The sequence below is a fragment of the Ambystoma mexicanum genome, chromosome 12, assembly GCF_040938575.1.
Source record: "Ambystoma mexicanum isolate Mex_15411 chromosome 12, UKY_AmexF1_1, whole genome shotgun sequence".
Taxonomy (NCBI): Eukaryota; Metazoa; Chordata; class Amphibia; order Caudata; family Ambystomatidae; genus Ambystoma; species Ambystoma mexicanum.
The window spans coordinates 563,431,391-563,451,299 of NC_090936.1; the positions used below are offsets into that span (position 1 = coordinate 563,431,391).

The following is a 19,909-nucleotide window of genomic DNA, read 5'->3' on the forward strand; positions in this document are numbered from 1 at the left end:
TTAACCTGTAGAATAACCTATTGGAAGATTTACCGGGGAAGATGATATTGCAATGTTGAATGAATGCGGTGTGCGTGGCCTTAGGGCAGAAAGCCAGGAAAGACGTTCATCACTGACACTGGTCACGGCTGGCACAACAACACCGTCCGGATGAACCCAGCTGACCTGCCCGGCCCGGCCCACGAGGGTAACCAGTGACGTCCACCAACCACGGCAAACCACATCACAGCGGCACCTATAGTTAGTCGTCGCCACCCAATCCCCACGAACTTGTGCCCGCTATAGTATGTAGGTTCTTATGACGTTGTTTGTAAATATATACGCCTGTCTTTGCTATTGTCAGACAGAGCGCTCTCTGAGTTTGCAGAGTCCTTTGCATGCCTTTTCTGATTGATAAACTCCCATTTAAGCTCACCCGCACTTTGTTTTAGCCTTATTCCCATCTTGGGAGAGTCCATTATTGTCTCTCATTGTGGGGAGGATCGTGCTAGCTGGGGGACGCTCGCCTTCACCTTTTACAATTTTAATAGTGGATGAGATGATTACTGCTGCACTATCTCCCATTAGAAGTTACAGTGAACAGATACGAGGGTTGATGGTGGCCCCAGGACAAGAGAGAAATTCTGGGTGAGCTGTGCTTTCATTGAACAATGTAATTTAAATTGCTAGCTGTGCTACATAAATGTCAATTTACTAGACAAGCCTACAGAATTGAATGCAACACTGCTATTTTTTTTAATGCTTTGCAGTTACCAAGATGTTAATGTTAAAGGTATTTGCACCGTCACCAACGCTCAGGCGGATCTGCAAACAAGGTGGGGTTAGTAGGGTGAAGAGGGAGTAGGAAAGTGAGAAAAGTGATGTCCTGTTGGCAGCTTCAGTTCGGTTTTCACCATGCGCTGAGCTTGGGTGTGAATATCGGATCGATGGGAGTCCTCGTGTGCTGTTGGTGTTACTTAGGTGTTGTTTGTTTTGTTGTGGTTTGGTGAAGTGCGTGCAGTTTGCTTTGCGAGAAAGTGGTTGTGTGGATTTTTGTGTGAGTTAAGTATGCAGAAATTCGACCTTTTGGGCTAGTGGGTTATATGTCACTTAGTCCTTAATTATTGTTCTATGTATCTCGTTGTCCTATTCTTTCTTTTCCCCCTATCTGTCTAATTTTTAGGAGTGATGGTGTTACAAGTTACCAGCTATTTTATTTTTGACATTTTGTGTACCAGGTTGAGGCATGCATTGTCCGCCACTCTGGTATTGGAGCTGTATTTTTACAATCCCTGGCTCCCTTCCTATCTTTTTCCTGTCGGTGATCCATTGCTGACTGTATTTACTTTGTAGGCCAAGGTATTATTGACAAATCATCCTTACCCTTCCATCCGATCTCTCGGTGACCGTTCTTTGGTATAATTCTACCAGATCTATCTTTCAATTGGTAAGATGATATGCCGTAGACTGATCTTCCCTTACTTCAGTTGATGGGCGGTAGCTTAGGGGCACAGGGAGGATCGGTTTCCTTTGTATGCTCCCCCATAGACATTCTTTCTAGTTACGGGGTGACGAGCCATGATTTGAGGAGTTTTATGAAAGCTGCACCAGTATAGCACAGTTCCACATGGCTGCTTCTGTAGCTCCAGCATTTGTGCCACCAAAGATCAGCGTGCCAACACAGTTGCCCGCTTGCTGTTGTGACAATTAACAAGGTGTTGTCAGTTCTCCCCAGGGCGGAGCCCTTTTCCATGAGGCTATGGAGCTGTGGCTGATATCCATTAGTACCTCTAGGGGTGGTTTAATGCGGGAGAACCTCATGGCAAGGGACTCCTCCCTCTGGGGACACGGACGATCACTTGTGCCTCAGCCCATTGACTATTGTCACTCCTCAATGTTCCCTAGCCTTCCCCACTCTTCAGAACCAATTTGTGGAAAGTAAACCTATGTACTTCTGTAATACAGGGGATACAACTGTAATCGGAGGTACTAGGATGAGGAAGAGCACAGGAGACCTGGGGATCATTGACTGTGCTAGTACTGGTGCGAGGTGGCTCTGAGGAGGCATACAGGTTAAGTTATCATCAAGAGCAAATGACTTGTACAAACCACCTGGGCAGGACTGACAACATTGTATAAGTATGGTAGACTGACTAACTAGGCTGTCAAACGCAGCCAGGAGAGGCAACAGGCACGGAAACCAGCAGGAGTTTCAAACACTGGGCAGACAAGTGTCGGAGAAGAGCTGAGGACACTGGCAAGGAAGAAGTTCTCTTCGGGTCCTGCAGATGCAGACCCGAATGTGAAGCAGAAGTGAGGAGCTGGGCAGCAGACCAGATCGCAGAACCGCTGTGCTGCTTTGGAAAGCGAAGAAAGAAGACCTGTGTGGTGAGAAGAACCCCAGTCCCAGGAATTTCCAGTGACTTGCCGAGATCCCTTTGAAGGTGACTGGAGGTGTGAGAGACACAGGGGTGGAAATTAGACTGGTCAGAGACCTGTGAGAAACTTGAGGATATTCTCCCAGGTAAGCCTTGAGAATCCCTTATTCAGGTGGCCAAGGGAGGGCTAACGCTGTCAGATCCCAGCCCTGGGGGTGGACGAGTGAGGGAGGATCAACTGGGTATGAGAGCTCTGGGTTATGCTCTTAGGAATACCCTAGGTGAGACGCAGTATTGTGCCGGGGAAGGAGAGGGAGACAATATACCTGAGGTCTTTGTAGGCTGTAATACATTTACCCCCCTTCCTCCCTCTGAATCTATCTTACTCTAGGGGATGTGTTATGTACAGAAGGGTCCAACGACCCTTCTGTACATAACCCATCCCCTAGGATCCCAAACCCCGTTGCATCCAGAAACCCTCTGTCCCAGAAACCCTGTTATCCTATTCCCTGTCCAAATACTCCCAATCGTTGTTCTCCACGTTAAAAATCCTACCATCTTCTTTTTCCAACACGAACACTTGCTTCCACAGTGGTAGACAATGGGCTAATGTTAAAGCTGTTTACCTGACATGTCACGACACAAGGGTCAGGCAGAGTCAGGCAATTAACCAAAATCACACACACCTGGCGGCCCTTTCCTTTCCCCAGAGGGATAAAAGGTGGAACACAAGAGCACACTACGAGCAAAGCAGTCCGCACGGCGTAAGAGCTAACTCTGCATGGCAGTAAAAGAGGAGGAGAAAGCCGGCTCACACCAAGGGGAAGACGAGGAGAGAAGTGACCTTGCCCTTTCTGAGCTTGGCCCGTGAAACCTCCACAAACGGAAACCTAAGACCGCGAACAAAGGCCAGCCTGTGTTGCAGCAGATGCCTATGGTACACAAGACCCTCCTCCGCCGATTACCAAGCCAGGGAAGGACGCTGGTCTCGGAGGTACCAACCTTTACTCTAAGGATAAAGAAAGGCAAGCGGTTCATCACAGTCAGTCGAGGGGAGGATTCATAAGAAACCGAATTGTTGAACGAAAAGTAGCCAACAGCTAATTTGAACTTGGAGAACCTGAAGGGGGGAAAACCACTAACGGAGGAGGCCGGCACCACGTGGGTGCTCAGGCAGGAACCTCTGGGCAACTACCCGATTGTAGAAATACTAGCCTAACCAGAGGCCCTTGAGAAGAGGTGAAGAGAGGTCAAAGTGGTCATACAGGGGTCTTGTTAAATTCTCTGTACCGTTGAAAGTCTTTGACCGGCAGATGATTGCGAAAGCTAAGAGAAGTGCATCCCGCATGGTGGAAAGTTAATACACACATTTTATGTTTAAAAAGTTGACAAAAGCCGCAGTGAACCCGGAAGAGAGGCTGGCATTTGGAAGGGGTCTGAGCCCAAAGGAGGGAGTTCCACGGGTGGAAAGTCGCCACCCAAAAGTCGACTAAAAGAATTATTTAAAAAGACATCAAGATTTTTGAAGCAATAAGTATTGCAAGACAAGGGGAAGGGAAGCGCCCCCCTTGTCATTTGTGATCCGAGCCCAGCCGAGGGAGATCCAGGGGTGGAAAACTATCACCCAAAGGTTCACTGAGAAGGGATCTGTTTTGAGACTTTGTTGAATAGCAGTACTGAGGGGTTTGCGCCCAGAAGAGGGGGAACCAGGGGTGAAGCAGTCACCCAAAGTATACGTGAAGCAGAACTTTGTGTTTGTTGGATACATGAGGCCTCGCAGACAAGAGACTTTTTAGACTTTATCATCAAAGAACCTGATAGCTGGAACAGAATTGTCGGCTCGTGCCGAGACATCTCGAGCGTGTGCTGTGCCAGCTGAAACGGAACGGTCAGCTCGTGCTGGGAAGGCTTAAGCGTGTGCTGTGCTTCAAAGTCCCAACTTGTCCCATGCTAAAAATGTGGTGAAGGGAGACCCCTGGCAATCACATCCTGACTTATGATTTGAGAACACTTCTTTCTTTATTGATACCCTATCCCACACTCTTTTTGTAATTAGTTTTAAAGAATTGGCTATAGGTATTTCTTAGCATAGGCCCTTTTACTTTGACACAATGCTGCTAGGACTGCCTTATTTTTTATTTGATGGTTGACGCTTGCTTCCATCTTAGATTTAGGTTTAGGTTAGGCGTTTTTGCACCCTGCATTCATTGTTCAATAAACACTCTTGAACTGTGATCACTTGTCTGTCTTTAGTGTTGCCATCATGAGTTCCTTACAGACCCTACCACTGCTACACCAAGCATTTGCGGAGAACTTCCTTGTCGCAGTGGCGACCATAAACTCACTGACCACCAGAGACTGGTAGGAGACCCTAACCCGTACAACCTAAGCATCTACGGAGAGCTTCCTCTTCGGTGTGGCATTAATACGCCCATTGGTCATCGGTGAAGGGTCTGGGACCCGAGCAAAAGTAAACTGATCAGTGGCAGCAGTAAGACCAGTGATCAGCAAAGGAGGATTTGGGACTTTGCGAACAACAAAAAACAGAGTGGCAAAGTATGAATTGCGCTGAGGGTTGTGAGAAAGAACCTTTGAGACAGCAGAAAGGATTCCTTGCCCCTGGCCTTGTTGGGAAATGTGCCAAGCAATACTTGGAGAAGGGAGTCATTCTCCCGTTACTGAACTGAGAGTTATAGAGATGCCAGCGGAAGGGAGTCCTTCCCCCTGGTTTATTAGGAAACCATATCGATCTACACCAGGTGAACCGAGCCATTCTCTTGGATGTAGCAAGACTGTGAAACCTGCATGCCAGGTGAAGGGAGTCTTTCCCCCTAGCATATTTGTTACAAAAGAACATTCTTTGGAAGATTACCTAAGCATCAGGAGAAAGGAGAAATTCTCCTGGAAGAGGAACTTTTTGTTAGGTTATCGTTTAGTTATAGTGTGAGGGATAGAAGCAGGTTATGGCACAAGACGGTGGTATTTTCTTTGACTGGTATTCTGCTGAACCCTTTAATATTAGTTTCCAGGCAGGGATACCCTTCTTAGAAATCGGTATGGTGAGAGATTTCTCTTCTACAAATAAGTCTTTTCACCAAAACCATGCCACCTTGGTGTCAGCTTTTTTCTTCAACACCCTTACACTGTGGGAGAAACACTTTGTGCGTTACTGTTGGCCAGCCTCATCAAACGAATGCTGGACCCGGTTTGCAACAGGAAGACTCGCAAGACTCTGTACCTCCCTCAGGAAGAGTGGGGCATCAATCGCACCCTTTTAGTGATGCTGGGCACTTTCAGGCCGGGGGAGAAGATCAGGTGGAGTCGGCATGTTGCTACCCAGGCCCATGCATACAAATGTATGAAGAATGATGCCATCGGGTTTGCACTGTATTACTTAATGTTCAGAACTGACTCCCAGTTGCCTGTAGACCTGTGTTTTGGAGTGTCCGTAGATGGAACAGGCAGTGCGAACTACTCCAGCTATGTGAAGCAGCTGAAACGCCAAGTAGAACAAGCCCATCAGCTCGCCCAGGCTGCTGCGGAGAAGATCGCAGAAGGAAACCAATGCTGCTACGACTGCCACGGTCAAGTTCCATGCTCTTCAGCTTGTCAATCGTGTATTTATCCACAGTCTAGGAAAAGAGGACGGAACAAGCTAGGCAATAATTGGGCGTCACAACCATTCATGATCGAGCACCAGTTAGGAGAGCTCCCTGTCTACTGATTGTGAGAGTAAGGACTGCCAAGATCAAGACTTTGCACCAGAGCCACCTGCTCCCAGTCAGGGATGAGGTTGAGTTGCACCCGGCAGTGACAGAAGAGGCATCACCCAAGGAGCCAATGACTTTGACAACAGCGACTCCATGCGGAAATGCCCAAAGAGGGAGACCCTTTGTTGGCACAATCCGCAGAAGCTCCTCAAACTACCGAACCTTTGAGGCAAGTGGATGGCCAACCAGAAGCCAATGATGACAGATGCTCTGGGTGATCAGTTTGGTGTCTACCACAACACATTTTTATTTGAGATCAGAAATGAGTGTGGGTTCTTACACCCACGGCTCCAGAGTCCACTCCTAGGGAACCTGATGCCCAGCCTCAGTGTTCCTTCTCCGATGAATCATCATCCTGCTCCCATCGCCCCTGCTATGCTGGACATGGCAGAGGAACCCTTACCCATTCCTCAAGTTAGATGGGGAACCTGACTCTGTACAGTACACACAACTGGGTCCGATGAGGCCCCAGCTGCTCTACGTCATTCCATGAGAGAGAGCAGACCTGTCATGAGATTAACACATGATTCACCATGGATCCAGTATGACGCTCCTATTGTCCGTTCCTCAAAGTTTTCTGTCCCTCCTTCCTTTGAGCAGGTTCCCGGGGATTCGGCGGTACTGTGGGATTTGCACCCATGGTGATCCACAGCCTTGGATAAGCAGGGGTTGTATGAGACCGGTAAGGGGCAGATTAAGTAATTAATAGTGAAGTGGAAGAAAACGTGTATTGCTGTGTCTGCTGACGCCGGTCTCCCACCAACTGCGATATTATTATATTTGTTTCTCCGATACTTTCACACTGAACTTCTGGAAGGAATTGAACGGATGAACCTCAAAACTCGAAAAAGAGTAGGATTGAAATACACTCTTGAGATTCATATGATTTGTTGTTTTTGTACTTTGGCTTTAATGCAAGGAGATCTTACCTAAATTGATTTTCAGTCCTTTTTTATCGGCACCTCAGTCTTTCTGCGCAAGTCTCTGTGATGGTCCACACTGGTTGATGGTATCCTATGGTGAGGGTTGAGAGTAGACTGGGTCATCCTGTATTGTCATGCCATCCCGCTGACCTATTACCAGATATACCTTGCTAGTATTCAGATCCCCTTCACTAACTTAATATAAAGCAGAAGAATAGATTTTCTTGAAGGCCAGGGTGGATACCTGACCTTAGTCTAGGTCTTCAACTGCTAGTTCATCAGGTTTGGAGAGGGGAGAGGAACATGAAGCAAAGCTTTCCAACTCCCACTATGTACCGTTTGAATCTGGCACGAAGTTCCAGGAAGGCCAGATGTCCTGGATCGCTGAGTCCTCTTCATGTCTTGTTAATTGGTCGGGCACTTGACTTCATCACACATCCAACTTTGCAGTCCCTCAGCTTAAGAACCTGTGCACTGAGGCTCTCTGATATGGACCCAAATCACACGCAGACTAATGCATGAAGGCATTAAGAGGCTAAAAGGCATTGCACAAGGTCATACTGTTCTTCCAAATATGTTCCCCTTTGTGTTAGAGCAACAAATATAATCTGTTATTTTTAAAAGGATGTAAAAAAGATATCTCCTACATCCAGCCAGTGTTGGTCGGGAATCGCCTTCTTTAAGGATCTCTGTTAGCTTTTGCAGCTCAAAGAAAACCTTATCTAATATCCTTCAAACCTCTTACGAGTTTAGAAAATAAAGCTTCCCTTACCTGCAGACAAGTCCCTGTGTGGATAAAAAGGTTCTCCTTTCAAAAATAAGGGCTCCCTTTGTTCTAATGCATAAAAGTTATTTGAGATTTTTAACCTAAAAGGTATATTTTCATGTGATCATTACGTCAACCAGATGAGTAAGTGAGATTAGCAAAGTCATTAGACGTTCACAGTGTGTCTGACTTTGTCACACCAGATGTTTTGGACTACAATGCCCATCAGCCCTAGCCTGCATAGTCAATAGTGAGGGATCATGGAATAGGTCTGAAACGTCTGAACATCAGGGTCTACACTTCTCACAGCTTAAGAAAATAGGGAGTATCGTTGCTTAAGAAAGAAATGTCTTGCTTAGGACAGCATTTCCCAAGCAAGGCTATCCTCCTGGGAGTGAACTACCATCCCATCTCATGTGTTGAGGGAGGGGGTTGCACAACTGAGCTGAAAAATAATCTTTAATGGTTTCCTGGTGCTGAAGGGAAGTCCATGTAGGCAAAGTGCCACTGAGAAAACTGGGCTATGCCACCTTATATTTTAAAGGATTCTTTGGAGTATTCTTCTCATTTTCTTTCAACCTGCTATGTGGAATTAATTTCTTAGCGTCTCTATTTGCAGCAGGTAGCCCCTCTGCGAAACCTTTATTACAGTTAAGTGATTTTCCTCTCTTTTTTTTATAATTAGACATAATGGTTGATTTACATTAAGCAGTGTGAGGGGTCAGAAATTAAAGCTGCTCAGAGTTGCGGTTGTGGTTAAAGACATTTTTATTAAATAAAAATGGATTGGGAAAATACCTCTCTGGCCCTATTCTAAAGAGGAACTTCCCTACCTAGAAACCAAAAACTAAGGATCTGTCTGTCAGGATGTCAGTAACTGAAAAGCTGTCCTTGTGTCCACAACGTTCTATCAAAACAAGGGTGCAAGGAAAACCTGATGTTGGCAAGTGTTCAAAACCAAAAGTTTAAGAATAACTCCAACGGAAATGGGAAATGTTCTCCAAAAGACCCTTGGATCCAGAGGATGGTCCCCATCCCCTGGATTCTTAAATAAGATGGCAAAATGTCTTGTTAGCGAACAGTTCCTTTGTGTCTTCACTGGGCACACATACTTCTGTCGATGTTCTTGTAACTTTGCAGATCACCTGCTATAATCCCCTGCCAGGAATATGTGCACAATTTCAGCTGCCTGGTATACTCGCCAGCCAGGGCTTCTCTTATGGTTTTTCCAGATCACCTGGTATACTCCCCTGCCAATAATCTTTATACAATTTCAGCTGCCTGGTGTACTCGCCTCCCAGGACAACTTATGTGCTTTACAGTTTTTTGGCTATACCACAATAGAATGTACCGTGAGGTGCTTGGTATATCTGTCTATGGTAACATTTGCTCGATCTTCTTCCCACACAGGCATTGCATGCGTCTGTACTTGATTGGGGTTTGCCTTTGCCTTTGTACTTTGCTTTGTCTGCATTCAAACATTCTTTTTATTGAGTGTTGAATTTCTACTTTCACTTGACTGCATTTAAACATTCTTTGTGCATTTTCTGCATCAGCAATCTCGTACCATTCAAACACTTGTTGGCAACCTTGTCGGAACGCCTCTGGGTCCCCATCTCATTTGGGCAGACTCACAGGTTCCTTCCAACATTTCCAATGCTGCTCACGCCTCTGTGGTTCCTTTACTTTGTAGTGTGCGGACATTCCTCCAGCGCGGCTCTGCAGTCGCACGCTAGCGTTCCTCTTCGGCCCGGAGTGGAGAATGCTGCCTTCTCGAGCTGCCTGACCTCCAGGTGCTTCTGCGCAGCCCCCACCTTCTCCACGGCCCTTCGTGCTCTCACGTGGTGTCTCTTCTCCTGTTCCGGTGGCCTTCTCTGTTCCAGCAGGCCAGTTTGTGAGCCATGCGTTCATGAGCCTCAGCCTTGGGTACAACGGCTTCTCCTGCACTGTTCGCTCCCATAGTGCAGTTGCCATTCTTAAATGTCCCACACACTTAAAACTTGAAAAAACTAGCCTCCACATTGTTCTTCGAGCTCCTGTCACTTTGCACAAACTCCCTCCTCCTAGTCTTAGTACATAGGTGGTTATGGAGTGGAGTCCATGGATGTCTTTCGAATTTTAAATCTCAAATGGTTTTTCTCAGAGATTTCATATAAAGGCACATTATAAACAAAAGGAGGAATGTGTGATTGTGGGTGTTTGGGTCAAAGGTGAGGGCTTGACCAGTGTGGTGTAGAGAAAACATTTCTTGACTTCCTCTACAGGGGGAGAACCGTTAGCTGACAATAGGCCATTAGGTTCTTGGGTGTCAGAGGGTCTTCCTCATGGGGAAAGGGCAGGATACTGTGACTCCTCCAATGAAGTCATGACATCTCTCCGGTAGTTGTCTCCTCCCATGTGATCCTCCCTCATAAAGCTGCTTCCAGGGTCAGGATCATGTAGCGGCTGCTGGCCATATGGGAGGAGGTTCCTACCAAGGAATCCTTATTGACTCCATTGGAGTCTTCACAGCAGCTTCCACGTTCATTAGTAATAGCGCTTCAAACCCATGTTTTTCCCATTACGGGCAGTCAAGCAGGTGCTAGGTCATTGGATAGGGGATGTAACATGTAATCATTGCTTCATTTTCTATGCATTCTTTTCTCTCTTTGCTTATCTTGTTTGTTAGCATCTGTTTTCTTCCCTCCAACTCTTTGCTAGATGGCTTCACACATTTGTTTCTCCTCGCTTTTAGCTGGCAAAATGCCCTCCGTTTCCCAACGAAAACGCAACTTCTCAGGAAGAACTGAGTGATCAAAAGAGCAAGACTGGCAATAAGCGTCGGAGGGCAGAAGCTGACCCGGATCAGGAGGTGAGAAGTCATGTCACAATAGCATAAAAGAGTTGAATGAAACTGGGATTGAGTGAGAGTTTATAGTGATACAGTGACTTTGGTGCAAGGTGCAGCAGAGAACGTCAGAGGACATGTATTGTAGCTTATACCATCATTGAAAGGAGGTCCTGAACAGAGTTTGTTATGACGTGTGGGGTTGGGTGGTCAGCAGGTGTGCAAAATCAGACTATGATGGCGATGGGGGTGGGATCATCTAATTCGGATAGTACTAGATAACATACTGGGCAATTGATTCTTGCAATTTACTTCACACGTGTATAATGTCAGGTACTGTCATTTGCCCATAATCATTCAATGTGTTTTGCTTAAGTGCCATATTTGCAATTCGAACCCAGGTTGTCGGTGTTCAAGGTCAGCAATGACTCATCTCAAAAGTAATGAGGCCATCAAGTCCAGCTGCACACTTGTCCTTGCACCTTCTTTTTCAGTCATGATTTCCATGAAGATGCTCAGAAGAGTTTGGGTTAGATCCCGACCTCTTAAAATGCTTAACGTTTACACACTCCGATATTGAAATCCACTTTTTATAGTGCTACTATACAATAAGTGCAATAGATGCTCAGCTATTAGGTTATTCTTGCAGATTGAATGAGACAGAGAAGGTTTCAAACAAGGGAACTGAGGTACAAAATTAGGTTGAATTGGGAGAATCATTACCCTGCATGATTTATCTGAGTGCTTGTGGTGATGTAGGGCAGCCCAATAGTTATCTAGGTTGACGAGAATCCAAGAAGACATACTTTGAGGATCTTGCATAGCAGCCGGCGTCTCCTTATAAAGATAGTTAACTATGGACTTTTTACAGTTAAAGACCAAGAGGTTTAGGAAGATGTTTTGAGCTGAGAAAACGTCATGATACACAACTGTTTTCAATCTTAGTGGTTTATTGAATGTCACTTCACACCTATGTTCGAGTTTTCGTACCTATTACTGTTGGACTTTTACCGTCTCATGAAGATGATAGTTGTGACTTTGAAAGCTCATGCATTATTCCATCTCAGTGTAAAATGTCCTGACAGTCCAATGTAAGGGTGCAGAAGTAACACTCTGACACAGAGGGTTCATGGTGTTGGCGATAAACATATATTCAAAGGCGCAAAAAGAAAAGAAAACTCCATCCCTCCCTAAATCTAAGAGGGTATTCCCTTCCTCAATGGAAATAACTGATGTCAGAATGATGTGACGAATGTAAGGACGTTGTCCCTTCTTTCCTTGGGGCTGGGAGGGACCTCTCCATGGGGCAGGGCGGTGTGTCCCCAGTACAATAGTCCCCTTGGGGGTGGTACCTGAGGGAGGATCACATGGGGAGGGAATCTCCCTGTGGGACTGGGGACAATCCTCACCAGAGAACGTGTTATCAACCCGCTTTTCCACATTTAACCCCTTTGATACATCCTGCTCCATCCTCAGATGGAGGTAATATATATTGCTGCCAAATTAGCCAACCCCTTTTACCATATCCAACTCACTTGACAAATCCTACTGCTCCCTCTTCAGATGGGGTGCATATATACTGTTGCCAATTAGTCAACACACTTTATATGACAATACTGAAAAACCAGATAAAACGAAGTATTGTGCATGTAGGTTTGAAGCTGGTACTGTGATGAAGAAAATGGCTAATATATATTGTTGCCATGTTAGTCAACACAAATTATTTGGCCCTCTTCCTGCTCCCACCTGCGAGGCAAAAAACCTTGGTCATCTTCGACTCCACACTCTCCTTCTCTCCTCACATCGCTGACGTCTCTAAGAAGTCACACTACCAGCTGCACCTCCTCAGAGGTATTCTTACTTTCCTCTCCTTCCCCCAGAAGCTCACTGTCTCCAAAGCTCTGGTTCTCGCTAGGCTGGACTATTGCAACAACCTCCTTCTAAATCTGCTTGCTTCTACTCTCCACCCCCTGCAACTCATCCAGAACAGGACCACAATACTTGTCCTTGCCCTCAAGCCCAGGGATTGTATCCCTCCAGGACTGAAATCTCTGCACTGGCTATTGTCCACAAGGCCTTCTGGGGCCTGGGGCCTCAATACCTTCAACTCTTTCTTCCTAAATATCTTCCCTCTTGAGCTCTTCGCTCATCCGCCTCCAACTCCCTCAGGCACAGTCGCTTCTCCAAGCAACGAGTTGGTGGCAGATCTTTCTTCGGCTGGGGCCTCCCTCTGGAACAGCCTCCCTGCCTCCCTGAAACTTGAGGAGAACAATCTCTGCTTTCTCGCCTCCTCTCCCCTGCTGAATTCCTGACTGAAACTGCACTGGTTACCTGCCCACCCTCTGTTCTCGGGCCCAGGTCACCTCCCCCACCAGTTGCATACCTGCACTGCCTCCCTTGCAACCCCTGCGCTTGAGGACTGTTGTCTGTATACCTACAGTCCCCCTCCCAGCAATTGACAACTGATGTCTGCACTTGCCACCAGCTGGCTGTATTTTTTAATTTTTTATTATTGTTCTATTTATTCTGTGTATCCCATGTACTGCACTGTCCCCTCCCCCCCCTTCCCTTGCACTTGCACGATCTGAATGACACCGGGCATAGTAAGATCGTTGTCTCCGTATTCCCTCTGTTCCCCCTCCCTTGCCTCGACGCGCCTTGAAACACTTGTGTATAGGCGTGTTATAAATGCCATATCATATATCATATCATAACAGCAATGAAAATCCAGATGATACAAAAGTATTGTGCATATATCTTTAAGGCTGGTACTGTGACAAAGATGATGTCCCGGATGAGAAAGATCTCTCGCGAGGAATCGAGTGAGCGGTCTAGTTCCCAACGGCCAGTGATTGGCTCGTCGAAATGCATCAGTCAGACGTGGTAGATACATGGCAGTTCAAGATCAAAGGAAGATGCAGTGGAGATGCAAGAGAGTGAGAGCATTCCCCGAAGAGGAAAAGCAAGAGCCATACCCGGAGGTGAGAGGATGTGCGGAAGGAGCATGCAGCCGAAAGGGAGGCTCAGTCTGCAGGGACGCTGCAGACCCCTCTGGTCGCCTGAATGCTACCGAGCCTCCAGGAAGAAAACAGCTGCCCGATGTGGGGAATCCTGCGGATCTCTTACCAAAACCCTACCTAATGTCTCCTCCCAGGTTGCCAGGAGAGAGCAGACGCTTCCTGATCCCAATCCTGGGGGTGCTGTATTGAGGGAGGATCACCTGGGTGGAGACAAAGCCCAGGGATGTGGGGAGATTCCATGGGGTAAGAAACTGTATTTTTCTCTTGAGAGGGATACTCTTGCCACTGGGTTACAAGAAGAACTGGCTTACTGTCATTTTGATATATCTCGACCTCCTAGTGAGGATGAAAAGGTAATTTCGAGGGGATTGGGTCCTCCGACGTATTCCATATCTATGACAGGTAATGTCCACAGCTGTGCTGCTTCGGAAAATCTTTGGTGTCTGCGTCCTGCGTCGATGACGTCGATGCGCCGTCCCTGAGGACCTCCTCCGACGGCCGACGTCACCCGATGTGATAAGTAGGACGCACGATGCCCATAGCCTCAGTTCGTTTTTTTTTGCGAACGTGTTCGTTTCGTGAATCTCGGTACGCCTCGACTCGTTGGAGTTTGTTGTTTTCTATTCTAGGTTTGTTGAACCTGTTTGGTTTGTTGTGAAGACCTGTCCGTGGCGATGTCTTTCTCATCTTCGACCTCACGTCCGGGCTTCAAGAACTGCAGGGACTGTGGGTCCAAGATGTCGGTCACGGATTCGCATGACGCCTGCCTCTGGTGCCTCGGGGAGGCCCACGATACGGACGACTGTGTCGACTGCCAGTCGCTCACTGCGAAGGCCTTGCGAGAACGCAAGAAGAAACTGTCAGTAGGTCGGGTGTCTAAGCCCCGGAAGTCGAGGTCTGCGGGGCTTTCGACCGATGACTCGAGGGGTGACTCTCCGCGTCATCGTCGGAAGTCCGGTGGGTCGCCTTTTCGAGGCATTCCAGGAAGCGCCGGCATAGGTCGCCTTCCGAGGACTCCGCCCGTCGGCGGGTCGCTTATCCCTCCATGCAAGCGACACCGGAGGAATGGGCTTCCTTTGGGAAGCAGATGCTAGCGATTCTGGAATCACAGGGCACCGGTCCGTCCGCGCCTCCGAGTGGGGTCGGTTGGCACCGGTCGAGAGACACCGCTCGTACGCCTTCGGGCTCGAGTGGTCGGCACGGCTCGCGGGAGAGGTCCCGCTCGGACAAGGGTAGCCGTTCTCGCCATGCCCGTGCCAGGTCCCGGTCCTCGACACGCCCGAGACCGTGTGATCCTGTGCCGTCTTCAAAGAAGACGTCGACGCCTGTGGTGCCGAGGTCGTCGACAATTTCTCTCGAGGCTCCGCCTCCGAGGGGGTCGTCGACGCCGTCGGCGGCTAGGTTGTCGAGACACGCTCGGAGCTCCGGCTTCGAGGACTGTGTCGACGCCGCCGATGCTGGCGGCGCTGCAGCTGACGTCGACGCCTTTTCTGTCGGCGCCGATTCGTTACGCGCCCTCGACGCCTTTTGAGGCCGTGGTGTCGGATGGGCCCCGTGGCACAGGGTTTGCCCCTAGGAAGGCTATGGCCCGGCACTGCTTTGGTCCGCAGAGGTCTTCCTCTCTCCGCCTGGAGTACATTTCAGAGGGTGATGAAGGCTCTGATGGCGGCCTGGTTCCGGTTACGGTTCCAGATGACCTTATCTCGGGCCATAGCCAGTTTGATGACCTGAGGCAGTTGCTGCATGATGCCAGTAGACTGGACACCTGTCCGGAGGTGGAGTTTTGTCGGCCGGAGCCTGGCACTCATGCCAATTCTTCATATCGGCGCCTTATGTCTCGGGTTACCGAGTACTTGGGTTGGTCAGCTCCCCCAAGGGAGTTCGTTCAGGATGATCTCACGGACATCCTTGATCTCGGTCTACCCACTGACCCGGTTTTGCCTTTTCATATGGCTCTGCAGAGAAGGGTGGCGGCGGCTTGGACTGCTCTGGAGAGTCTCCCGGCAGTGGGCAAGTCTTTGTCGCGAAAATACCGTCCAGCCAGTAGCGACCCCTGCTACTTGCCTAGGCACCCCACCCCGGAGAGTTTGGTGGTGCAGGCGGCTACGGCCCCGGCAAAGCAGGCAACATATCCTACCATCCCTCCGGATAGGGACGACAAATGTTTTGACGGCTGGGCGAAGAAAGTGTTTTCTTCGGGGGGTATGGCGCTTCAGGCGGCCAGCTCCATATGTGCCTTGCCTCATTTCACACACACTCTGTGGAACTGTGTTGCATTAGCGGCTGATCATATTCCCGAAGGGGACGAACGGGATGGTTTCCTTGCTATGGTTCAGGATGGCAAGGATGCCGTGTGTGAGGCCGTTCAGTCGGGTTTGGACTTGGCGGATTGTGTCAGCCGGTCCATGGCGGCGAGCACCGTAATGCGCAGGTTTGCGTGGTTGAGGAAGTCTGGGTTCGCTCCTGATGTGCAGTCCCGCCTCCTCAACATACCCTTTGACGGTGAACACCTTTTTGGCAGCAAGGCTGACGAGAGCCTTGAGAGGTTGCAGACCTCCAAAGCTGCAGCAAAGTCGTTGGGCGCTGCAGTTCGCCAACCTCCGCCTTTTCGTCCTAGGGGACAGCAATGGAGGGGAGGTTCCTTTCGCTATTACTCGTCCTTCAGTAAAGCGAGAGGAGCTAGCAGCCAAAGAGACCATCGTAAGAGTGCCAGAGGTGGAAACAAAGGTACTCGAGGTGCCAAGGCCACTGGGGCAGTTGCCTCTTTGCCCTCAGGCAACGCCGCACCCGCTACCACTCAGTCATGAGGCCAGGTCCATGGTTCGCCGGTTGGGGGAAGGCTGGCGCAGCATCTTGTAGAGTGGCAAGCCATTACTTCGTATGTGTGGGTTCTGGAGATCATAACCCACGGCTACTGTCTTCCTTTTCGGCAGAGGCCTCACGACAATCCACCAGCGAACCTCTCTTTGAAGAGTCCGGATCCGCTCCTTGCGCAGGAAACTCAAGCCCTGCTGGAGAAAGGCGCCATAGAACTGGTGCCTGTAGCGGAGAGGAACAAGGGATGGTATTCCCCTTATTGTTTGATTTCAAAGAAAGACTGGGGATTGAGACCCATCATGGACTTGCGCGGTTTGAACAAACTCCTCAGGAAGGACAAGTTCAAGATGGTGACTCTTTCTCAAGTCCTCCAGGCCCTTCAACTTCAGGACTGGTTGGTGTCAGATACCGAGGCTTCCTCCCCCAACTCCTCACCTGTTTCTTCCGGAATGGGTTCTGTAAGAGTAGCCTCTGATCTCTTCTGATCCCTCTTCCTTGTGGGAGTCTTGTCCTTTGGTGCTCGGGCCTTTTTATCGTACAGATAGGGTCTGTCCCCTCCGGAGGCCACCTTGGCAGAGATAATCCCTGACCGCGGGGATCCCCAGGGGGCCAGTCCTAGATTCAGGGAAAAAGCACTAAGGCAGAAAAAACCCTGTTCCCAATTGGGTTCTGCTGGGTGGCAATTAGAACTCCTCTCTTCCAATTATGAAAGTTCCATTTGCAGCAGGCAAGGAAGTCCGTTAGACTTGAGAACAAACTCCCCCGCTGATGAATGCTCAGCGTATCCAGGAGAAGTGGAATAATAGAACAGGAGATATAAGAAGCTACTAGAACCAGTGGTTATGACAGAGAAAAGTATTAGAAAGGATAAGTAGGTAAAGAATGAAAGAACCCATACAAAGCAGACCGCGAAGACGAACCATTAGGAAGAAGGAAGAAGTATAGAAAGAAACCCACTCACCAGTTTAGAAATGCTCCTTAAGGTCCCAGTGAGCAAGGCTAGCTCACAAAAACAGAGTGACGGCACCGGTAGCAATATACCCCCGGTACCTACAAGAAATGAAAAGACCAAAAGTGCTCAAAGAATAAAGGCAAGAGTAAGTAAGCACGGCACGGCCCAAAGCAAGCCGATACCGCGTATAGTGCAGTAGAATTTGGGCTGAGGAATACAGAAGGGAATCACTCAGTAGGCGAAAATAGGAAGCCGGAACGGATGAATTTCACGAGAGAATCTCCACACGAACCGAGCGCTGGTAAACAGATACAACGCGTCGGTTTGTGGGAGGAGTCAGCCTATAAAGGGTCGGCGGCCATCTTGGGTGAGGACTGGAGCGTGATCGATCGGCGGCCATCTTGGGTGAGATCGGCGGCCATCTTGGGTGAGGACTGGAGAGTGATCGATCGGCGGCCATCTTGGGTGAGGACTGGAGCGTGATCAAAGCTTCCAGCGCTTCCACAGCCTCCAATTCCTGACACTCGACCTCAAGGATGCTTACTTCCATGTGCCGATCCATCCCAAGCACAAGAAGTACCTGAGGTTCGCGGTTGGCGACTCGCACTTTCAGTTTCGGGTCCTGCCGTTCGGATTGACCTCCGCCCCGAGGGTTTTCACCAAGCTCATGGTGGTGGTGGCAGCGCATCTCAGGAAAGGGGGATTCACGTCTACCCCTACCTGGACGATTGGTTGATCAGGGAGAGCTCTCCCGAGCAAGTCCTGGATCATCTGTCCGTCACCTGCCACTCCCTTCACAGGCTGGGCTTCTCCCGCAATTTAAAGAAGTCCCATTTGACACCAACGCAGCGGCTCCAGTACATCGGAGCAGTGCTCGACACGTCCCTGGGGCAGTGTTTTCCTCCTCAGGTGAGGGCTCTTCACATTCAGCAGATGGTGCACAAGTTTCAGTTTGCCCAGACTCTCCCAGCGTCCGAGTTCTTGAGACTGCTCGGCCTCATGGCATCCTGCATTCATCTGGTGCCAGAGGCTCGTCTGTGGATGAGATCTTTGCAGTGGGCGCTCAAGCTCCAGTGGTCTCAGTCCTCCGACAGGCTGTCGGACCCTGTTCAGGTGCCGCCCTCGGTAGCCCGGGGCCTTCTGTGGTGGGCCGTCGAGGGCAATCTGATGAAGGGTGCCCCATTTTGGCTGCCCTGACAGGGGACGACGATCGTGACGGACGCATCCCTCACAGGATGGGGAGCTCATGCCAACGAGCTGACAGCGGTCGTTGGTCTCCGTCGGAGTCCAGACTCCATATCAATCTGTTGGAGCGGAGGGCCGTCAGGCTAGCCCTGAAGGCTTTTCTGCCGACTGTGCGCGGGAAGAGTGTTATGATTCTGACGGACAACACGGTGGCCATGCACTACCTCAACAAAAAAGGGGGGCAGGGTCACTTCCGCTGTGCAGGGAGGCGATGCAGCTCGAGTTCTGGGCCATCCAGCAGGAAGTTTCGATCTCGGCAGTTCATCTGGCCGGAGACGACAACGAGACGGCGGATGCTCTGAGCAGGCAGAGCACGATCTCTCACGAGTGGGAGCTGGCTCCCTTTGGGCGACCCCTCTTCGCCTCCAGTGTCAACCGGCAGTGCGAGGTTTTGCTCGCAGGAAATTCCTCCAAAAGAAGCCTTAGGAGACGCGTTCTGGGTGGAGTGGTCATTCCCACTGCTGTATGAGTTTCCTCCAGTCCCCGTCATCCCGCAAGTGTTGCAGAGGTTACGGAGGTTCGGTTCCCGGATGATCCTCATTGCTCGGCATGGGCCCGGAGGACGTGGTACCCGGACCATTTAGACTTGTCCATCTGCCCTCCACGTCGTCTTCCCTACCGGGACGATCTGCTCTCACGGGAGGGGGGGGGGTCAAGTTCTCCATCCAGAGGTCAGATCCCTCAATCTTCACGCTTGGCTTCTGAAAGGTTGAGGTATAAGGATTGGGACCTCCCTGAAGACGTGATGGAGGTGTTGCTTTCGGCCAGGCGGCCGGCAACAAAGTCTCTGTACCGTTGCCGTTGGAGAAAGTTCTGCGACTGGTGCAGAGTTAAGAATGTGGATCCTTTTGAATGCGACATTCCCATGGTTTTGTCTTTTTTGCTTTCTTTGGCCCACAGGGGCTTGCAAGTGGGGACCATTAAAGGTTACCTGGCGGCGCTGTCAATATTTAAGAGCTCGTCTTGAAGAGTGTTCCTATTTTAAGATTCCTTTAATTTCGCAATTTTTGAAAGGGCTCACTAATTTGTTCCCTCCGTCACCTTTTTTGGTGCCAGGTTGGGATTTGAACCTTGTTCTTAAGTTTCTTATGGGTGCTCTGTTTGAGCCTTTGCATTCTTGCCCTTTGAGGCTGTTGACTCTGAAAACTGTGTTTGTGGTTGCGGTTACTTCCGCTCGCATAGTGAGTGAGTTACAGGCACTTTCAGTTAAGCCACCCTTCACTGTGTTTCAC

The 19,909-nt window shown here is 49.3% G+C and overlaps 1 protein-coding gene across 2 annotated transcripts in view; it reads left to right on the forward strand.

Moving 5' to 3' along the window:
- CENPQ (centromere protein Q) overlaps window positions 1–19,909 on the forward strand; it is a 486,431-nt gene that overhangs the window by 143,634 nt on the left and 322,888 nt on the right. For both annotated transcript variants that reach the window (XM_069628870.1, XM_069628869.1), the window contains exon 3: window positions 10,551–10,667. In XM_069628870.1, coding sequence (XP_069484971.1) covers window positions 10,551–10,667 — 117 coding nt within the window. The remainder of the gene's footprint in view (window positions 1–10,550; window positions 10,668–19,909) is intronic.